Source organism: Numenius arquata, chromosome 4, assembly GCF_964106895.1.
Source record: "Numenius arquata chromosome 4, bNumArq3.hap1.1, whole genome shotgun sequence".
In the NCBI taxonomy this organism is placed as follows: Eukaryota; Metazoa; Chordata; class Aves; order Charadriiformes; family Scolopacidae; genus Numenius; species Numenius arquata.
Genome location: NC_133579.1, coordinates 33,317,757 through 33,341,220, shown reverse-complemented (window position 1 = coordinate 33,341,220; position 23,464 = coordinate 33,317,757). Strand labels below are relative to the sequence as shown.

General features: G+C 40.9%; 1 protein-coding gene across 1 annotated transcript in view; it reads right to left on the bottom strand.

The window, feature by feature from the left end:
• The window catches only part of CARMIL1 (capping protein regulator and myosin 1 linker 1), a 194,891-nt gene that overhangs the window by 114,334 nt on the left and 57,093 nt on the right, over positions 1-23,464 (bottom strand). The window contains 1 exon segment of the mRNA XM_074146280.1: positions 2,836-2,886. Coding sequence (XP_074002381.1) covers positions 2,836-2,886 — 51 coding nt within the window.

Genomic DNA, 23,464 nt, shown 5'->3' with positions numbered 1-23,464 from the left:
CTCTGCTGCAGGGGCAGCATCCTACAGTTTCAGACCTCAGGGGTGCCACGGCAGCTGTTTACAAAGTGAGTGTGCACAGGGAACTGAGGCAGGAGAGGCAGAAACGGCACAAGCATCTTCTCAACACCCACACTGACCTCCTGCATTTTTCCAAGGGTAAGACATTCGCTTTTCTTAAGGCCTCTCCAGCACCTTATTTCTAAGCTGAGACTGGCAATCTTTTGTGATGACAGGACATGGTCCCGTGCGGTTCATTCAAGCCAGAAAGAAAAAATAAAATAAAGTTCCATAGCAGCTTTTATTGTTGGCTACTGGAGTAAGCCAGACTACATGTACAGAAGTGAAAGACTCTTTTTCCCCAGTGAAGTCAAATTAAACAAACATATGAGACTAGCTAACATTTGTTTACCCAAAACATAATAAAATTTTAGGGAAAAGTTTCTATGATTGAAATCCATCCCATTTTGTAAATTATTTACCTACCAGATTGAAGGTTCTGCTTTTGCCAACATACTGCGTATGTGCAAACATATATATATGTACACACAGCCAAAAATATCTTTCTGCTCCTGAGGAAAGTTTACACAGATCCTGACTCAAGAATTCAATCTCCAAAAATCCTCTTGACTAGAATGAACAAATACCAGGAAACGTGGCGACACCCCTACAGTTCATGTTTGGTTCAGTTTTCTACTTAAAAACATGGATATACAGTCCTTGCTTTGCAGCAAAAATACAGAACACTTCTAAACATCATCTACCTCAAACTATGAAATAATTTTTAAAAGGTTTTAAAAAGCATAATCCCATTTATTACCTAAAATTACATTTTTAAAAAATCCTCTTAAAAGGCTATGAGTGCCTCTTATTTAGGAACCCTTCAATTATGAGGACAGCTAATTTCACACTTTCCCATTTTTTCAATCAAAACTTAATGAAAGCTGGCACTAGAAATACGTTCGCAAACCTGAATTACACTCCCACAAATATTTCATACGCTTATCTGTGGGCTTGATGACACATCCAACATTTACTAATGTTGCAACTACATTTTATATAGACTGTAGCAAGGATTAGTAAGCTTTAAGTACAGCACTTCCTTTCCTATCAGTCCACCCAGATTAGTGGAAATGAACTGACTGGACCTGAGTGTAAAGTTAGGAGGTGGCTATTGCAATATCCTTGCTCTAAGGATAATTGTGTGAGTTGATATTATAGTTAATCAACCTTTATTCCTTTTAACTTTGATCCTTGTTTAGTCGATATATCTCAACAGCATTGTTCAAGGAAAAGCGAAGCTTGGAATCAGATGTAACAATAACAGTCACTCAGAACTGGCCATCTCTCAGCATACTCATTTTTGTGAAAGAACCCTGCAGGACTAAAGTGTCTTTGCTGCATGTTCTCAGCTCTCTCACTAGCAATTACTGTGTGCCAGTTATATGGAAATTCTTGAGCTCAGAAAGCTTCTGAGCAGCTTTTAAAAATAGTACAGACTTTAGAAAATTCAGTAAGTTTCACTAATCCTGCTAAAAAATTTGAGATGCGTTTTCACACATACTAATAATTGTTCAGATATACAAAGTTTAATTTTGACATAAACCATGAGCAGATGCAATTTATTCTGATCACCTTTCTTCCATTTGTTATCACTGAAGTTAACAACTTTGTTAGTACAGCATACATATTCTAGATTTCCATGAAAGCAGAGACAAGTTTTTCAATTAAGTAAATCCATTTAATAAAAGGAGTTTTTTGAGAAGTGTCTGCAACCCTAAACTAGAAGTACAGCTATTCCTTAGTACACTGAGCCCTACCCTTTAAGAACTTTTTGATGAATTACAACGGCTTTGGTATTATTTAACAAGATTACCATCACCACCTGTCCATCATACTGCCATTGCACTGATGTCTGAGCTGTTCATCAACTGGCTCTGTTTCCATGCAACCAGTCACCAAACCCTGCCTTAAAATAACAGGCTACAAACTGCAGTGATCCAAAAGCCAACAGACAACTAACCAAAGATATCTCTGCTGCAGGGACAGGGTGACCAATTGAGGAAAATAAATTTCAGCAGAAATTCAAGTTAGTCATCCTATCTGTCAGTCAGCATCTTCAAATTATATGTAAGGGATGGCCACATTTACTGCTGACCATGACTGAAAACCTGGTATCAATCGTACTGTTTATTGATTCTATTTTTTCTACAAAGCACATATACACATAGACATATACATACTTACACACACACATACACACAAAGCTGGACAAGAGATGTTCTTGCACATCAGTCTGGAAATTATCTTTCTCTGCTAGAACAATCATGATGAATTGTCACAGGAATAGAAAAAGTAATTTACCAGCATTGGCAAGGCAAGTTGTCAAGATGCTTTTCAAAATGAACCACAGAAATAATCAGAGAACAGCCAAATTTAATAAACCTCAACATAGTTTCTATCTCCAAATCACATATGACACTACGAACACTAGAGGGAATAAGGCCATCAGCTTGTTTAGACATAAACGGTCCCAAAGGTCATCAGGCTTATCTCACAGTTCTTCATGTTGGTGTTTCCAACATACTTCTTCACCCATCTGCATTTCTAAAAGTTAAAATTCCTCTGAAACAGTATATACAAATTGAGAAATCAATTTAAGACAGACACTAACAGAAGCACCACTGTAACTGAGCACCATGCAACATACCATTCCACAATTATTATTTTTTTAAACAGATGCACAAATAAAAAAATATGCTGTTTATGCAACTTAGTTTAAGCAATTTACATTTGTATCTAAAAAGCTGAATATTTATAGAAACACAGTGGCTTTACCTTTGTGGGAATCCGAGATGTTAAAAGAAATGCCCGACATGATGCTAACACCTATTGAAAAAAAAAAGAACAGAATTAGGGATATTCAATTTATCAGAAATATTATTAAAGATTCTTTTCCAGGAAAATCCTGATACCAGAGGGAAAAAGCCTCTAGTAGAGTGACTGTCAATTCCATTTGCTGTCATACACTGAAGGAAGCAAAACTGGGCTAAGATCCAGTAGAGCATAGTGAAGAGACTGCTGCAATCTGATCAGCTATAAGCTCGTTAGTACAGCATTGAACTGAAGAAATGTATTAAATCAATCTCTCAAGAAATATCATTCTTAGTGAAGTTTTTTTTAAAAAAAGCCAAGATAAGAAGTCCTACCAGGAACACATAATGTACTTAAATATAACAAAAATATGCAAGATAAGCATGATACTATTAGTAATGTAGGAGACCATAAGCAAACATTTTCTTTCGGACACACTTGGTGCATTTCTAGAGAAGATGCAAAGATTTTTCATTGACAACACCTGCATTTCTTCTCCAGCAAGGACAGTGAAAAAACGCAATTAGATTAGTTAGATCAGTGGCTCTGGGGAGAAAACACAACAAAAGAAATATTTAGGAAGTTGTTGCTAATCAAAATATAATGATATATAAAAGTACCACTCCAATTTCCAGTAGCACATCCCACTCACAGATTTTAGGCTTTGCGAAAGGGATGAGTCACTTTGCAAAACTAGAGTATGGGTTTTTTTATTTGTCTGCCTATGGAATTAGCTGCTGCTGGCTCCATCTTTTTCCAGACAAAAAACTGAAACAAACTTAATTCAAACATCTGGATCAAAATCCTGCAGCACATGCAGAGCTTTTCACACAGCTGGAACCTTCTGAAGCCCGTTCTGCTCAGTAAGTAGCCGTCTCCAGGTGAGAAGGCTGACACAATACGTGTTCCTCACTCAGAGAAGGAGAACCAGCCTCAGAATGCAACCCAGCACCCAGCTCTGAATGCCATTCAAATGCTTTGGAGATTAGATTTCAGCTTTGGTATCTCAGCTAAATCACATCTTGCTAAAACCTAAGAGCATGAATACTGTACTAGTGCTGGATACCAGCAGGCTGTTTCAGGGTTGATGTCATCAGACCTGGTGCTCTGCTTATCATGGGTGGAGAGCCAAACTGCTGTGGAATAGTAACCATTGCCTCCTGTAAGGCTCACCCCTTCACTGAAGACCCTCCTATGCTGGGTGGCACACCACCGCTGACACTGGGCTGGCACGTCCAGGTCCTGTCAGACATACCTGCTTCATCCCCTTGCGCTCACACACAAGGGAGAAAGTCTCTCCTGCTCTCCGCCCGTCACAAGTACGCCTTCTGCAATCCAGCACATAATTTCCAGCCCCTCTTACTCATCATCGCACCCACACACAAGCTGCCCAGCTCTGAAGAGGGGCAGGCGATCAGGCATCCTCCCCTGCACCAGCACCACCAGCAAAATGCCTCCAGAGCAGTAGGTAGAGCAGCTGCAACAGCTTCTGCTCATCTGCTTCTGGTCACCACATCTCAGGTGCAGCAGTGAGACAGTCAGGGGAAAGGACAGCTTTTGAAGAGCTGCTTTCCATATTTACCTTCTAGGTAGTGGCATACGACATTAGAGAGACCAGTGTTCCTGTGTATGCCATCACAGTGCGACAGCTGGCTACAGGAAAACCATGTCAGAGTCCTGTTATGAAACATTTGCCTGCATATGTGGGTTCAAGCTACTTTATAAGCATTGACAGGGTCCCTTTAACATGATTACAATACACATGAGCAAATAACAAAGTGAAATGCAAACCAGGTAACCAGAAGCCTGTAACACAATTATGTTGGAAAAGGATGTTCCAACAGAGCACATGTCAGTGTATCTTTGTGTGGTAGAGGTACTAAGGCTCCCAAAGTGATCTTGCTAAAACCAACAAAGCTGAAGTACCCACTTATCTGAATAAGATGCATTTACATACAAAGGAGGGGGCTGCTGGAAGATGATACTCCCCACTCGGCCAGTAAAGAAACTACTCTTGAGCAATGAGATGATACAAAAAAGCCTGAGCCCTCTAATCCAGTAACACTGAGTTTTCTACAGTTTTCATAGTTGAGACTGTCACAAACAAGTATGAGATTGATTTTTACATAAAGTCAATTGAAAACAAGGTCAATTATTACTGCAAAATTAATGTCCCATCTTGACAACAGCAGTACTAGATTTTTTTATTTCCTTTTTTTTTTTTTTTTTACAATGGCAGAATTGGCAAAGAGGAGGGTTGGCATTTATCACAATTTTAGCTGCTAAAATCCGTGAGTATGCATCGTGACCTTTGGCAGAATCACCTTCAGCTTACTGCTTTCTGATTATTATTATTTTTTCAATCTTTTCAAAATTTTTTGCGACATCTGCATTTTAACATCCCCATTTGTGTTCCCGTTCAGCAACACAGTAGCCTCTACCCCAAATCAACTGGAGGCTTGCTGGATAAACTGCGAAACATGAGCTGTTTTCAGTGTGATCTCCTTCTCAATAAGGCTACAGCACATAAACAAATGACAGCTATTAAGATACCGGATCACCCATGCCTCTGTCAATAGGATTCTGCGCGGTTGTTAGTACTTGCAAGGGCAACAGAACATATACTATAGACTACTTAAAACAACATATCACTCTATTCTTTCCCTTGTGAAATACGATGCTGGCGCCAAAGGCAGAGGCACCGGAGGTGTTTTCTCACTGACAGTTCAAGTCCCCTTTTAAGCACGGAGCTGTATTTGTGAATGAAGCCCCGGGTCTCGGTTGCATTTCTCTGACATGAATAACGAGTATGTGCTTAATTGCACAATTGTCATGGGCTTTCAGAAGGATCCAAGAGTGCTGGGGTTTATGAACAGGCAGATTCCAGATTTCCTGGAGTTTTTAATTTCTTCATATAAAGAAACTAAAAAGCAAAAGTAGCCACCAGTTACTCTCCAGCAGTTCTCAAGCACATTACGGAGATTTGCCACAGGTAGACTTATTTTGCACCTGGGGAACCTTGAGTACAGAAGAAGCAGTGTCATGGTCAAAGTCACTTTGAAAACCAGAGAACCGGAGGAGCAGACCCCTGTTCCAGGGACAACAGAACAAAGCAGTTCCTCACCCACAACCCATCAGGAATGTCAGCTGGGCACGGTGTATAACCTACCTTATCTTCTGATAAGAAAATGACCACTGGTTCAGCACCAGTTGCAGTCCCATTCCTCCATAACCAGTTTGTTTGGTCACAAGTAGTAGTCAATCATTAACAAAGTTAAAAGATCCCATCAAAAGATAAACACATGCAGGGTAATGAAAGAGACTCGGGAGCAGATTCATGCTTTAACACACCTGTAAACTGAAAGGTTTACGTGTGACCAATGTGAAGGCAGCAAGCACATCCAGGTGAATTTTATACAGGGTATATAACCTGGCTGCTGCTCTGTGGAAGGGACAATAAAAGAGAATTAGATTTAGTTTACAGTAGCTTTGGTCTGTCTTCTTATTCTGCCTTTTTTCAAGCACAGAATAGGATTAGGGTTATCATTTGAATGTTAAATGACTCCTACTCACACACAGATACTCAAGTTGATGATTTCCTAATGTTTTTATCACTCCAAATTCCATAACGCTCTCTACACTGCTCACAATGCACACGAAGCAAGTTGCAATTTGGAAATTAATTTGGAAACGTTCACCAAAAACATACCCTGCAAATTATTTTTCCAGAGACTCACGGCCTACAAGGTCGTCTTCTATTTACCAGAATAAATAATTTGTTTCAGTAAATAAAACTAATTTGAACACAGAATCTCAGCGAGTATATCAACAAAACATAAACATACAGATGCATTTCATGATTTGTTGTCAAATCCTAGCCTTGTTACCCATTTTAGCATGGTAAATTAAATTAACAAGACTGCACTAGGTTAACCCAGCCACCCTACCTAGCAGTCAGTCCCGGGAAAATCATTAGAGCAATGCAGCTCTGTGTTAATGGCATGTATTTTGCCAGAAAAACCACAGCAACTCAAGCCACCTTATCTATATTTAAAGCAGTTTCAAATTCACAAGCAAATGAAAGAAACCTTTTAAAAATCACCACTACCCTTTTTTAAATTCCCAGGAATTTAAGAGAGGGCCCTGGAAGACACAGTGAGCGTACACAGCTTTGTGACTGAATATAAAACAAAATGAAACCACCTCAGCACTTCATGGGCCCTGGAAAGTTGCATGATGGTCGCCCTACCCACTAGCACAGATGTTTTGAAACTTCCCTCTGCTAAAATCTCAAAAAATGAAGGATTAGCCAAACATTTTTCTCTTGCTGGAAACTGACCAGCACAGATATATACATAAAAAAAAGCTTAGTACTTTTTTGATCAACTGTTGCAATTCTACTTCTTAAAATACACTCTGATCCTTTCCTTCCACTGCAGTTTCTTTTCCTGCCAGCGTTTGCCATTTTATCAGCCTCAAAACTGCTTTGGTCTCTTCCATTATAATTTACTTGAGGAAAAGAAGCATTTCTGACAGGTTTTCTTATTTAGATATCCATCATTCTGAGAATTCTTTCAAGTCCAGAACACAAGTGCTTTTCTTTTTATATCTCCAAGTTATACCACCCTGATTTTTATCATTATTCATTACTGTTATTATCCCAAATATCATCATTATTTTTTAAGTTTCCACACTTACTAGTTTATTTATGATTTCAATCATAAGCTTTCCATTTCTACTACTGATTCAATACCTAATGTATACATAATGACATGAGGTAAAGCAGCAGCACTAATACAGTTTTTGTTTTGTTAAAATACAGATGAATCAATACATGTTAGGGCATTCAGTCTCTCTCAGTCCCTATAGGATTGACCATTCATTTCCTGGGTTGTACGTTGTTAATGCTCCATCCTGAAGCGACTGGAGTTCGATTAAATAAAAGGCCCCATTCAGCACCATGTTAGAGATATTGGAGCTGGTTTCGAGCGAGGCAGCCTCTGTTAAAAGCACTGAGCCTCCCTACACAAAGAGGCTAGCTGACATCCTGGAGGTCTTTTTGGAGGGCTAATTAGCCTGGGCACAACACGAACACATAGGCTGCTTCTGAAATGGCGGTATCACTTGGCATATGGTGGGTTTCTCTGCAGTGCTGCTGTCAGCAAAGCAGCCCAGTTCAGCCCCAACCTAAGGGCTCGCAGCACCACCACCTTCACCCACAGCCCTCTCAGCTGTCTGGGGTTGAATTTGAGACTGATTATTTGGTCTTGGCTACTTCTAAAGTGTCATCTATGATAAAACCATTGACAAGCCTTATTCACTCCTCTTCCAAATGCCCACTTATTTATCCACCAACACTAAAGCAGTCTTTTGTGGCTGGGGAAGACCCTTCAGGAAAGGGTTAGCCAATTCTTGGCATTCACACACAAGCAACAGAATTTCTCCCTCCCTGAGCTGACCTTAGCCAAGTTGAATCCATTCCCAGGCTTGCCTAAGTTGCCGGTGCCTGTGTGGCCAGCCAAAGACTTACACAAAACACACCCCAGAGCAGATCCTCAGCAGTAAGGGAAGCTGTTATTTGCATCAGTATGATTCTCTCCTGCCCAAGACGGGAATAAGCTCTGCAGCACAAGTAACGACCTCGGCCATCCCCATGAAGGACTGCTCTGCTGCACATTTCTCTGTGTCGTTCCTGAAGTCAACCACAGCTTCCTCAACAAGGTCCCCTCACTGGAGCCACAGACAGAGAGCCTGCCTGCCTCTGCCCTGCCACCAGCACGCTGTGTGGCACACAGGTTTTCACTGGTCCTTGCTACCGTCATACTGCATTAAAAACTCAAGCCTCATTTGTTATGGGCCATCATTTTACATATTTTCTGTATGGCAAAGGATGGTATGGGGAACGGTTTCTAATTGAAATGGGTTTTTACGAAAAAGTGGGGTCAGATATCAGAACTGCTGGCAATAAATCTGCTGTGTTTCAAGAGACAAGATGCACCTTTTAAACTAATTTACTGAACAAGACAGGGGACACCACAAGATGGCACAATGGAGTGCTTCATTCAAATTTCCCTTTCTAAGACAGAGAGGACCCTTTTAATTGAAATGCTTGTTTAGCTATTGGAGAATTGTTCCAATATTCAGAGAAGTTTCTCCTTCAGAGACAGCAATGAACAAGACCATCCTGGAAGCTGGTTAAGAAAAAGTATCCTCATTTTAAAACTGACCAAAAAAAAGGCATGGACATACCAAGAGATTTGCCTAAAACAAAAGGGTAAAATGAAGCAGCAAGCTTGGAAGAGAAGCTTGAAGTTAATAGCTCCTAATTCCTCCTAAGGGAGGAAACAACGTAGCTTGGAGGTTTATCAGGAAATTAATCCAAAACCTCTTGCCTAAACCAAATACGTTCATCAGGTCCTCCAACAGCTACAACTATCACCTTTAGGCAGCGTGTCATCCCTGCAAACTGTTTGTTTTTAAAGGAAGCATGAATCAAATTGTGCTTCTCAAAGTCTGGAGCACAAATAAATATAAACACCTGCTGTAACCCTGTCTGTAACGTGCAAATGGCCCAGCTACTCCAGTAAAGGTGGGATTTCAGAAGATGCTGAGATGGGGGTTCACCTTTAGCTAGACACTGCGAATGGCAGCAACAGGAGCTTTGGTCACCCCAGCATCCAGCTCCTGCCACTTAAAGTACCTTGTGATGTGGTCACCAGTGGTTCAGACTGGGACTCCCTCGATTCAGAGATCGTACTCACACTCAACAATTTTGTATTGTAACCTATCGTTTCCATTAACTGCAGAGCTGCTTGTGGAGGGGCAGCCCTCTATTTTGTATGCACACAGGGGTCTTATTCTTCCAACCAGTCAGTCATGGAACAGATTTTCATGTCATTGTAAGAATCGTCCAACACAGAGAGCTTAAGCCGAGGCAACCCCCAGCAGACTTCAAAACTTCCTCACTGAACTTTCTCACCACCACACAATTCCCAACAACAAAAAACCCTAGTGGTGTAAAGCACTAAATACCAGAAGATCTAACTACCATGTTATTTAAGCCTGCTCTGATCCATAAAAATAGGAAACAGAAAGCAGCAGCATATCACTGATAAAAAAGTCCCTTCTGTGGCACTGGACCCAGCCTGGGCTGACCCCAGCAGAGGGGTGCAGAGGAGTGAAGCAGGAGGGGTGCAGGCTGAACCACATACATTCATTTGTAACTCATCAATGAGGCATAATCCCAAAGAAGTTTTTCCTTCTCTGCATCTACATTACACGTAAATAGGTCACTAGCACATTAATGCATTTATTTCAGATTTTTTCCCACTTTCCTTCTCCTCTGTATACAGCCATTACACAGATTCACTGCCCTGATTCAGGTTACGAAGTGCTACAGCAGGATACCTCCCCCATATGCTAGTCATTTATGATTTTCTAGCCCCTGATACTCGGCTAAATAACAGGTTGAAAACATTCAGTTCACTTGCAATTTGAAAGGCCCAGGGCTCCAGCATCTTCTATGCAATAATTTTTTATGCTCTCGCATTACTTCTCTGCATCCTTTAGAAAAGCCTTCCCACTACCTTTCCCTAGTGTTAATAGTAAGAAACATCCATACACCTGCCCTCTTCCTACATGGAGCCTCTTCCCAAGTTTACAGACAGCAGGTAAGACTCAAAGCATTTTGGTGTGCTGTGTATGATGCTGTTTCTATGCGGAAGCAGCTGGAAATAGCTTTTGCTATTGCAGTACTTTTATTCTTATCTTCTTCAATTTAATCACTAAGAAATGCCAGATTAAACATTTCACAGTGCTCCTTGGTGACGGGATTGCTCTCTTTATAAGTATGTCACATGCAACCATAATGCAAAATATTAAAGACCAGGAAACAAAACAAAAAACTTCAGGGACTGAAGAAATGAAATTTGATCCATAATGCAGGTGTTTTATAAGAAACTATTCTAAAACCATTCACATTTGCTTTTAAGTTATCAACAATTAAATGAAGATTCAATTAGTAAAGTGCAATGCACTTAGCTCCACTTAATACTAAAATAAAATAAATAAGCATGGTAAACCAATTTTCCCCAATACCCACTGCCAAAAACCAGAGTCTCAATAATGTTGATCTTGGACATGCCCGAGAGCTAATGGCCACAGAAAGATGTTAGCTTAATAAATCTGTAGAATTAAATCTTTTTTGTCCTCTCCATGGCGTATACAAATTGAAACACAAAATCAAATCAATGGGTGGAGAGTTATGAAAACCTCCAAGCCAAGGCAGATCTTTCACAAAGAAACCACTATTACAGGTACAAGACAAAATCCTCTTCCCCATTAGGTCTAGAGGGGATTACTCAAGATCTGCTGCTCTACATCACTTCAGGAGCCTCCCTGCAGTCCTCAGGTGCACTCCAATTTCTGTTTCCTCCTTTTGCTTCCCCACAGAATGCTTTTTCCATCTCTATCATCTGTAAAATACAAAGTACACACTGGAACTAACACGACTGTGACAGCCACTCCATCCTTAATCACTTGAGGTATGCTGCAAGTCTTCATCTTTTTACATTTTGATATCTTAAGACCATCAATATTTCAAGAAAGGAATAGTGCTTAAGTGCTGGAACCAGCCACCTGGGTCATTTAAAATCCTTAAAAGTCACCACTATAATCCAAATCCCTGAATCTGGATTTTCTGTTACATTGTTTTATGTTTTATAAAATGTTCGCTTTTACAGCTATTTTATTTCTCGGGTATCACATTTCCCCTCTGCTAAAGAAATCTTTACTTTCAGAGCTTTAAAACATCTTCCAGAAACAGGAAGAAGAGAACAAACTACTCCCGTTTCTGCACAAGAAGGCAGGGCTGGAAGGGACCTCCCTTTCACTGCCCATTGGCAATCCTGCATGCAACTCCTTTCCCATAGCTTCCATACTTTATTATTTAAGCGGTGGGAGCTGAAGATGGCTGAGGCATCCTCTTTGGGCTCACCCAGTGCCAATCGCCCACCCACCAGTTTAGAATCATAGAATCATTCAGGTTGGAAAAGACCCTTGGGATCAGAGTCCAACCATTAACCCCACTCTACAAAAGTTCTCCCCTACACCGTATCACCCAACACCACATCTAAACAACTCTTAAACACATTCAGGGACGGTGACTCAACCACCTCCCTGGGCAGCCTATTCCGGTGTCTGACCATTCTTTCTGTGAAGAATTTTTTCCTAAAAATTCCTAAAAATCAGCTTATCTGATTAGTAGCTATCATCTCCTGGGGAAATCACACAAAAGCTTCTCTGTCAGGTGCTTTACTCTTACAACCAGGGCAGCCAAATAAGCGAGGTGTGAACAATGTCCCCACTCCCCTGTCATGCAGGTGCAGGTTTCTGGATACATTTCTTTCTTACGAAATTCTGCACTAGATAATAAATCCCAGCTCGCTGGCCTTTCCCCTGCTCCCACGCTGTATCTAGCACAGGGAGAGCTGTAGGCAGGAAACCCAGAGGCGAGGCCGGCTTTGGGTAGTGACACAGCTGATTGCGCCTGGCTTCCCCTTCCACGGAAATTCAGGAATTGCCACATTCCAGGAAAACAATTTTGCCTCCAACATCCTGAAAAAAAAATACTTGCAGTTTCACCCCACTCCCAACACACATTCTGTCATGTCTGCCTAAATACTACAAGTTGCATGCACTGAGCAAAATCCACTAAGTAATCACTGATAAGAGGGTTATTATTCTTTGTGCAGATTTTTTTTAGAAGTCATATGGTGCCAATTATCTAACGCCGTTCACTAGTAAAAATGAATATGCTTCTGTCCAATATAAAAGCTATTTTAATACTTTCTGGCTTTGTGAGGATTCTTATTTAAATGTCTCACACTAACATCACCTGTGTTTTGCTTGTACAGCTTCTTATACAGTATATTAACCTGACAAAATGCATGTCATAACAAAATACCCCTGTTTATCTGACAACACCACCATTTTCTAACAGCCAAATGGAAACTAAACTTCAAAAAAAATGTCAGAAACCATGCTAAAAAACGGAAATTACAATCTGCTGAATGCAAAAGCAACAAATGATTCTGCTCTTCAAACTTAGAAGTACAACTGTTACAGTGGCTACCAAACACAGTAAAGAGTCAGCTCCTAGCTATGCAGGAGACACTAACAGTTTGTAAACCTTTGCCTCTGAAAAACCAGAAGAAACTCAGCCTGCTTCCCAAAAAAACCTTCACATGATTCTAATGCAAAGGTCTTCTAAGTGGAATTGCTTCTCAGAACAACTTGGTGGGTGAATTTTGGTTTTGTAAGCACTGAGCCGCGTGCTTAATGGTGCTTAATCACTGTTTATTTTAAAAGTGGGGCACAAGAGTCTCAGAGAACAGAGCTTTTAAAACCCTACTTCACTACTGCAAACTTGAACAACCCACTGAGCCCATCAGTGCAAGCTAGAAAAGTGTAAAGCTAACTAGATCCTTCTGGGCTTTATCATTTTATCTAGAATCATGACTTACAAGCTCTTCAATTTGCAGATCCATTTAGTTTTTGCTATGGAGGTGCAGTCTGTCAAAAAAAGGAACATAAACCGAAGAACAGCCTTTGCTCCTTTTAGATGCAGGTTTGCAGGCAATTCTCTGCCCCGTGCCCCTGCTAGCCAAGCCTTTGGTTCCTCTTAGCCAAGCCTTTCCCCTGCCCCTTCTGGAACTGCTTAAGTTCTGCTGACCAAGTGAAGCTGCTCCCCACAGGTTTTTGCTGAGGTATGTGAGGCACGGGGGTCTCATGGATCAGCATAAGGAGCAGCAGCACTGGCCGGGCAGAGCAGCCCCTGGGAGCTGGCAGGACAATTCTCCTAACTTGGGAGCTGACAGGTCAGCTTCCTGTGAACCAGGGTGCAATTTCAAGAGGTCACTTGCATGTACCCTAAAAACCATCCTGGGTAGTCAGAACACAGATTCAAAAACTATAATTGAGACATCCATGTTTTCTTTTTAAAAGAGCTTCTAACAGAGGAAAATCTGGTATAGGGCCACAAATAAGAAGGGAAGGTGAGCACCCACCTGGCTCAGCAGATCAGTGGCAGAGGGGAGACCATCTCCCCTCATGGCCTAAGCCCCATGAGCACCAGCACTGAACAACCAGATGGGCCCAGCACAGCCAAAGGCAGCCTTTTAAGCAGGCAAATGTCTGATAGCAACAAACCTAGGTCAGCTTAGCAGCAATACGGCCCAGCTACCCACAGAGGCACAGGAACATGGTGCTCCAGGTGAGCTAACTGCCTAACAATTTCCCCATCCCACCAGCAGGTCTTTCAGGCTAGGCTGAGCTCCACACTACTGAAGTTATCCTGTTTTAAGGAAATTTAAGGCTTCCTTGAATAAGACAAGACCAGTCAGAAGGTATCCCAACTGCAGCATGGATGCAGTTTATAGCCTGCCCTTTTCTAGGCTTCTGTTTTCCCAAGCACCACCATGCTCTTGCCACCAACACAGCTCCACTAGTGATGAAAACAGAGAGAAAAACCAGTACAGACAACTTTAAGAAGCCAGGATACCTTTAAGCACAGGGTCCCCAAGCCTATTATCTCTACCTATCCAACAGCATGGCTGAAAACCCACTCGCTCTCCCACCACTGGAGATGTACTGCTTTTAACAAAGATGGGAAGCCTTCAGCTGAAATTCGACACGTCATAGACAAAATTTTTCATGGTGTATCTTTTCAATGCTTTACCTTTTAAACTCTGACACAGGGTGTTTACACACACAATTTGTGTCTTTATTGTGTTCTTAAGTAGGCAGTTCCTAAAAAACCAAAACCCCAAAGGCCTTCAGCCTACTACAGGGAGACCCTTAAGCACAACTTTAACCCCAACATGTTATCATCACAGCTTCAAAGCCAACGTGAGACAAAACCCATGCTAAAAATCATCTTGAACCATCTCAAAGAAGTATTGCTCTTATTTTATTATTTATTTTTTTTTAAGTTGTGGTTTCTTAGATTCTTAATGTTGGTGAACGGGGGTTTTTTACTGCAAAACCAAAACCAAATGTTGGTAACTACATTTCACGAGAATGTACTAGTGCTTATCCTTCAAAACACTGCTACAAATGTTCAGTTTCAACTGACCATCCAGTTGCTACTGTTGCCTTTCCTTTTCACCTATTAACTTCAGGTGGGATTTTAATACTTTATTTAGGTAGTGCAAGATCTCACAAGTGAAGTTTTAGTTTCGTTCAAGGAGACTCCATCTAAGTTTAGTTTTTAAGAGCGAGGCTTGCAAGTGCAATTTTTAAGTTTATGCCAGTTATAAAGTATGGTATTAATACACACACACCAGTTTAGCTAAATTTCCTTCTAATGTGACTATCATTCTTAGCCTAATTAAGTTCACAGTAACATTGATTAACTATTGCTGGAGCTATACAACATCCATCAACTACTATAAAAAATCTCACCTGGATTCAGTCAATTTTGCTGGTCTTCTCACATAAGTCAGAAAGGAAAATATCATTCACTTGTGCTACATAAATGACTGATGAATGTATGTAATCATGACTTTTCAACCCACTTATAGCTTATCATCTCTTCTCAAGATATTTCATTGCTTAAAGTTCTAAATGTTTTCTTTCCTTTTGTTGAGCTTTGATACTTACATCAACACAGAAGCTTTGTACAAGTAAAATTAGAAGTTTAAAAAAAAAGCACTGTAAATTTTTTGAATTACGTGGATAGGCTCCCAAACACACTGTAAATGAATGATCACAGTCTTGTTAGCATGTTTGCAGAATACTGCACCCAAGAGAACATCAGATACACTGAGATTTGAACTCTGCCCACACACAAACACTCGTATTATTGGACTATTAACTTCATTATTCAGATGAGAGCATTAGTGATGTCAGTAAAGCATAGCCATTGAAACCCAAAACCTCCCACCACAACTGCAACACTGAAACAACAACCCCAGCCTTCTTTTATCTTCCATTTTTTCTATGTCAGGGTCCTGTGATCACTCAGTTTATCTACACTACCAGCTTTTACTTTTTTGCAAACTCATTACAGATGTCTCCTCTTTCCTTTCCTAAATCCCAGCATTTCTCACACAGCAAGTCCACCAAGAAATGAAGACAAGGAGAAGAAAGCATCCATGTCAACTTGTCCAAGATGGAATTTTGACTTTTCAAATTCAGTTGCATTGCAGAGCTCCCACCAATTCTGAAAGGGCCACTACTTCCCTCTTGGTCAGAAATTAGATGAGAAGGTAAGAGATCTTCTGTCCTCAGGTACAGATTTCTCCTAAAGCAGCAGTCAAGGGAGATGCAAACAATGGGACACTCTACTGACATCTACTCCAGGCTGAGTAAAGAAGCTCCAGGAGAAATTACTTTGCTCAAGCTAAAAAAGCAAGGGCACTCACTACCCAATACATTTAAAAGAAATAATTTCACCTCAAACAATCACATTATCATGGTCATAAAGTACGTTTTTAATGAGGTCATTGCCACCCGAAAAGCTATTACCATACACAGCTAGGTGATTAAGGCCCTAATTTAAAAATGCAGATCACAGAAGCAAGTAGGTATAACCCTTTCAAGAGAAGATGCCAAATACCAGGGGCTTAAATTAATATTAATATATCCTTATGTCCACCTCTTGCATGACAAAGACCACAGAGCTTCATTCAACAATATCAGCACAGGGCCTGTAACTTCAGCTCCTCAATCTGATGCCTCAGAGCAGTTTCAGAAGCTGAGTGTCTGTTGTGATTGCTCATAAAAAAATCTGAAGAATTTTGCTTTAAAATATGCAATAGTGGTAGGGGAGGCAGTTCCACTTTTCCTGGAGCCATATGAAAATCCATAAGAGCTTTAGAAGTGCATCATTGACCCACTTGTGGCACAAATCAATTAATTCTATGAAGTTTCTGAATCCCAGTAAATTAGTTAGGGAAGCAGAACCCTCTCCTCCTCCTCAAGGTTCATAATTTATGATCTGACCCTGGTTGTAATGATCGTGTCACTATAAACACATGCTGAATGAATCACAGCTGTCTGATGTGATAACACTGATAACTGAAACACTGATACTCAATAATGCTCCCTCTAAAGGGGTCAAAGCCTGTACACCACAGGCTTCCAGAAGCCCTGCACAGGGCCAGTGATGCAACAGTCTGGGCAGGGTCACCACAAACAAACAGGCTTAGCAACCTTGAAAAAGTTAGGTCACCATATGGAGATGTGATGTAAGACGCAACCAGACAGCGCCAAACCTCAGCTCTCAATCTGGGTATCATTCTTCGGGAGAGGAATGTGAAGTGGGTATGTCCCTACAGTCAAACTGGGAAGAAGTTTTAATACAAAGCAAAAACACTACAGATGTGACAAACGTCATGGTAATCTGATTTTGAGGACCTGAAATTTTCCTCTTCAATCAATTTCTAGTCTTTGCCAAGTTTTTGCTTCTGGAAGGCTGCATTGCCAATCCAAAGACTACAACATCCCCCACAAACCTTCATCAGTAAGGACAGTGATATTTATTTATACTGGCTGAAGTTGATACTTGTTGGCAACATGGAGACACTGAAGAAGACCTTGAAAGAAGAAAAATTAGGCTGAGGTTGGCCAACCTTTTCAATTGTGGCTCTGGAAGATTTATTCTATGTAGAAACAAGGAAGACTGCAGTTATACACAGCAAGTCAAATGCTTCTGGGACGCGTGGGCCTCTCTACCGCCTACAAATGATAGCTGCTTTGCTCATGCTTAGTAAGCCAACGTGCTTGAGACATGCTATGCTTCCTGACATGCAACTCATGCAAGCCATGTTTGACTGGCTATTGAGTTCATGCATACCTAGAGTAGATGTGACCACGATCTCCAGATTTCCAGCATCCTTTCAGAGCCATGGTTTCATCTGGACCACCACAGGCCTGGAAATCTGGGAGAAATGCACCATACCTTCAACATTTCACTCAGTTTTGGTGGTTGTTTTTTTTTTGCCCAAGCAGAAACAGATAACATGATCAGAGAAACCCAAATATGTATGGGCTGCAGAGACCAAGAATAGGGGTTCACAAAAGGGTTAATCTGTGCCAAGTCAAGCTGTCCTGATTTAACAGCTGTGAAAACCTGACACTAACTTGGGACTAAGCTCTCCCCCAAGGGCAAGTTCACCCTGGGCTACATTTGTCACCTTTCATATGCCTACATCTCAATCCCAGCGCACTCAATTCTTATGTTATCATATGTACAGCCTGCCCCTTTGTCTGCAGCTGCTTCAGTGCTATTTGCACCAGGTTTCTGCCTGGAGGTTCAGCCCTCTGCTCCTTTGCCCATAGCTTGAGAAGCTCATAATTGGCAGATCTGGGACACTAAATAATTCTTACAGAAAAAACAGGAAGCTTCTGAAACCAACAGACAAGACAAAAGAATATCTCAGCCAGGAATGTGTGTGTGTATAATGAATGAAAAGCAGTGACAACATAAAACTGTATGAAAATGTCTCTTTCCAGATCACTTCTACCATGGAACATGTTTTGATTCTCTAAATGCACTCTGTTGATGCTATAAACATACCCTTTTCAGCAGCAAATGTATAGATGGCTGCAGAAACACACTTCCTTTAAACAAGACAGTGCTGTCCTATTCCAGATTATTAGTTCAGAACACTATTCCTTGCAATGCATATTCTCCTGTGATTTATCCGCCTTAGTATTTCTTTTGTAATGAAACATTAATTCAAGTATTATTTTCTGTTTCACTGTAATAAATAAATGCAGAGAGACTACAAATACCAGGTAACCAAGAATTTTAAAGAAACAACAAATCCATATTGTTTTCTTTTGTGTTTAATTTGCTAATTCCTAAAGAAGAAAGAAATCTTTTGGAACTAAAACAAATTAAGCTCTCTGAAAACTATGGAGGAAAGAGTAAGACTTAAAAGCTAATGCCTTTTAAAAAAAAAACAACAAAAACAAACCAAAAAAGACAGTTAATGCTATCTCAGCAGTCCATAGAACTGGTACATTTCTAGTATAGCTTCAGAATTCAATTTTGTTATCAAAATACAGTCAGCAAATCTATAACACGCACAAAAAATAAAGACTGGAGCTGAACAGTCATCTCCGTCTTACCCTATTTATTGATGAAAGCAGATGGGGGAGAGAAGGAATAGCCACACACAATTTGGGATACTAAATAAAAAGACAGCAAGCTTTACAACAGTCACACACGTACATGGTGCCTTTTTTTCTAACCACATAGTCATGCAGAAATATTTGAAGATGATCCACCAGCACTAGAAGCAGGCTTCACCTCCTCTTTTTTCCTTGTTTATGTGTATGAACTGCTCTCTTCCAAGATCCAACTACGTCCACTAACCCATTGATAAGCAGCAGGAAATTCAAGTCACTCCACCCAAGACGAAAAATGTCCTAATTTAAAAAAGGGGAACTAAATTCATAACCTGTAATAATACATCAAACTGCTTGCAGTGCAAGTAGCACCAAATCAGCCTCAGCACCCTGTGTTCTAGGTCACACTTACATGAAGAAGCAGGAAATCAAGTGAGGGAAATCAATTAGAAGTGCAAAGCCTTGGTGCACGTGCCAAAATACAGCCTTACGATGCAGCTGTGTACTACGGCTAATCCAGTATAACCACAGGGCTATCCCTGAGAGGCTGAGCCCACGCTCGCCCCAATCCCACCCTGATGGCACCTGCAATGCCACACAGCTGCTGGGGTGGCTCATGCACATGGAATTAGTTTTTCAGCACCTGATGCCCATGTCCATGCCATTGACTCAGCTGGGGGAGTGGTAACCTCTGCCAGAGAGGCAGGTGGCCAACAGAAATGGAAACCTCCTAAAATTGGCACAGTTGGCTCAGCCAGAGCTTGCTGGTCATCTCATATTGGAAGGAGGGCCTTCCCTCAAAGCTAGACAAGTTCCACTATTTTAATTATCATCCTTTTGCTTTTTGTCAACAGGACAAACCACCAAAGAGAGAAGAGAATCCTAGCCTAACTTTTCTTTAGAAAGGACCAGACATAAGATGGGTATTATTATTGTAGGAAAGAGCAGAAGGGGGAGGGCAATGCAATTAAGTATCTGAATAGGTCAGTGAAGCACCACAACTGGATGACTTTGAGTTGTTCTGTGATTTAGGTACATAGCCCCAGCCCTGGCAGCCCTTCGCTCCAGTAATTACCACCTGGCAGTTCACCCCCAAGCATCCTACCAGACACAGATGCCTCGTTTGGAGATGTTTCTGCTGATAAACCTGGCAAAGCTGCTCCACGTTCAAAGGGCAGCAGCACAGCCATGGTGGAGGCCCCTGAAGGAGAAACAGACACTGGAAGCCACTGGAAGCTCCTATGGCAGATTACTGGGGCACCCAGCAGCAGAGTAACATGCCTGCACACAAGGGTTCATATATTTGTTCAACAGCTACACTAGAACAATCAGTGCCATTTGGGCTGATTAACCTTAAATAAATAATAATTTTTAAAAAGGTCACCACTTCCTACAATGGATGAAAGATGAAAATGCTACATGAATTTCCACTCAACTTTTCAGAAGCACCAGACCAAACTCCAGCTGTCCTGACACTGTGCTAGCAACACAGCATCCATTCTTTAATAGGTAGCAGCCTCTTATCCTCATTTATCAGGGACCTGGTCAAAGTATCTGTAGCCCAAGCTCTGAATTTTAGTTCAAGAGTTAACCTGCACATAGAAGTGAATACTTGTCCTGCTGGGCCTTGCCCACTCTCGGGAAAAAGGAAAGGACTTGGACATGCTGCGTAACTACTCATCGGCAGAGTCAAAGAACTTGAACAATAATTGGGAGACTAATATCACTGCTTCAAATAGGTACAAAAATACATGGTGAAAAAGCCCATTAACAGAATAGATGAGGAGACAGACATTCCGCTCCTCTCACTGTCAGGGCTTCTACATGGTTCAGAATAATTTAGCGCAGGATCCAAAGAAAATGTCCTCCCACGTGTATTGATGCTAATTCACAGAATTAAAAAGCGAACTGAAGAAGAGTGAAGCAAAGAAATGAGCTGACTGTAAAATCAGCTCTCAGTTTTGGCAAATTAACCCAGCAGCATGCTTCGTTCACATGCCCTAACATACATAAAGCATGTCATTTTGGTCAAGTCGGCTATAATTCTGGCACTTCGGCTATCTACACATATACAAGTGGTTTCCAGAGAACCCTTTCAGCTTCCATTTAGCTATCACATCAGTCAGGGTAAGTACATTTATACTTAAGGCAGTTTTCTAAAAGTTTCATGCCTGTTTTTTAAAAAATAAACCATAATCGGAAAAAACTTATGCTTGACTATGATCACACAAAGTTCGTTTTGCTAGCAAATGAAAAATCAGAGGTCACCTACACGGTAGCCTCCACAGCACCATGGAAGAAGACATTGTATCTACTTAGAATAAAAGAAAATAACCTTTAACACAAAGAGAGCTATAGATTAGCTATTCAGCTGGTGAAATAGGGAAAAACATGAACACGTAAGACCTGATAGTCCCCTTACTTCTAAAATAATCAGCAATTAAAGAGAGGAAAACGAAATACAGATATTTTTCAGTTGTTGGGGTTTTCCCCCCTCATAGAGATACATGCATACAGGTATACAGCGGAGGGAGAAAATACACAACAAGGGCATGCACACATTTTTCCATAGGACTGCTTTGGCACTAAAGGAGCAGAAAACATTATCAAGATTTTCTTAAAATATTCTTCACAACATTGCAGGTAGCAATCCATTTGTCATGTACGCTTAGCAACCCCTTGCAGATTACTAAAATAAAATTGCAGCAAATGTTCTTTCAGCAGAAAATAACATGCTTGGCAGCATAAAATCTTAAACAGTATGTAATAGAGTATCATAGGTTAGTCACAGCATTAACACTGCTATAGCTGTATTTATGTTTGCTTTCCAATGAAAGCAACATGACAACATACAGCATCTGTCCCAGAACTGTACGCAGTAGTAAGGTTTCATTTTATAAAATCATTTTCCCTGTCAAGGTCCCAAATTAACCAAAGACACCCCAAAAAACAACTGACTTCTCTTCCGGAAAAATGCTAATAAATTACAACCTAAAACTAGACATTTTAATACTCAATGTTCTCCAGGGTCTCTTTTTTAAACATTTGCAATGTACCACTTATCATCTTAATAAAAATAGCAAAGGTGGCCAGAGTGTCACTGTTTGGAGTCTGCACATTTGGGTGGCACTCCAGCCCTCACCAGCGCCCACCTCTCAGTTCCCAAGCTTATCCCTGGATCCTTGCCTGCTCCTGCTCAGACCCGGTCCCAGTCCATGGTGCCCACAGTTCTGCGGCCCCCAGACCCATCTTCTCCCTCCTGGAAGGCTGATATCGAGTGGCTAAACTAAATCGAGTGGCTAAGCAGCCTTCTCCAACCACTACTGAATTTCATCTGTAGAAAATAAGAACTAGAGGAATATGGGTTTGAAAAAACAAATACATACTGCAAATCCCACTTACCTAAGTGATTATCAAGCTCCCATGCTGGAGACCCAGGAGAAACCCTACCTCCTTCATGCTCTCTCAACAGCTGTCCTGAAACAAGGGCCCGAACTCTGTCAGAAAGGATTTTTTTTAACTGTTCATAACCCTTTGGCTCACTGACCCATACTACTGCTAGACAAAACGTGTTGTAGCCTGGCTGGAGCTCAGAGCAGACTTTTAACAGCTAAAAGCTCAGGAATTGTCTATTAACCACCCTTGAGATGCCTCCAGAAAGTATCTTATTTCAGGCTATTGTTTTGCTACCCGCTTTTCCAACAGCCTGTTGTTATTACGGCACATTCGCAGGATAACACCTCAATAGGTAACTGAATGGCACAATACAAGGTAAGATAACCTCCCTGTCGAATGAATAGGGCATTTTCTTACTTAATTACAGAGCAGCTGTACATTAACACATGCAGACCCAAATCCAGAATCTGCAATCATCAGAGAGCAGCCTTGTGTAAATACACCAGAAATACACAAATATGCTACTCACTACTGCCCTGAACAAACTGTAGATACATAATATGAATGGTAATATACCTGATGAAGAGCAGAGACGGAAAACTGCAAGGTTTTCATGGCTGGTTAATGAGATAAGCCATACCCCAAGGCAATAGCCTCTACCAAATACAGTAAGACTGCATTACCAGCTTATTTTAACAATCCAGATTTTTTCCTAAGAGATATAAATAACAATATACCAGCTGTATTATTTAGGATGCTAAACGTACACAAAACGAACAAGACAGAGAATTATATTACTGTTTGTCACTGTAAAGGAGTTAGAACTCAGTAGTGAACATCCACCCAGGTAAATGAAATAGTTAAAGAAGAACCTCAGGAATTAATTCTACTCTGCTCTCTAGGCAGCTGTCAGACTGCAATGATGAGCAATTTATCTTCCATCTACAGCACCCTCAGCAGACAAGAGCACTCACTGGGGAAGTCAGCTTCAGTCCACACCCTTTGCAGTATCAAATCCATGCCTCTGAGGAAGGAGACGCCAGGGAACTTAGTCATTTGC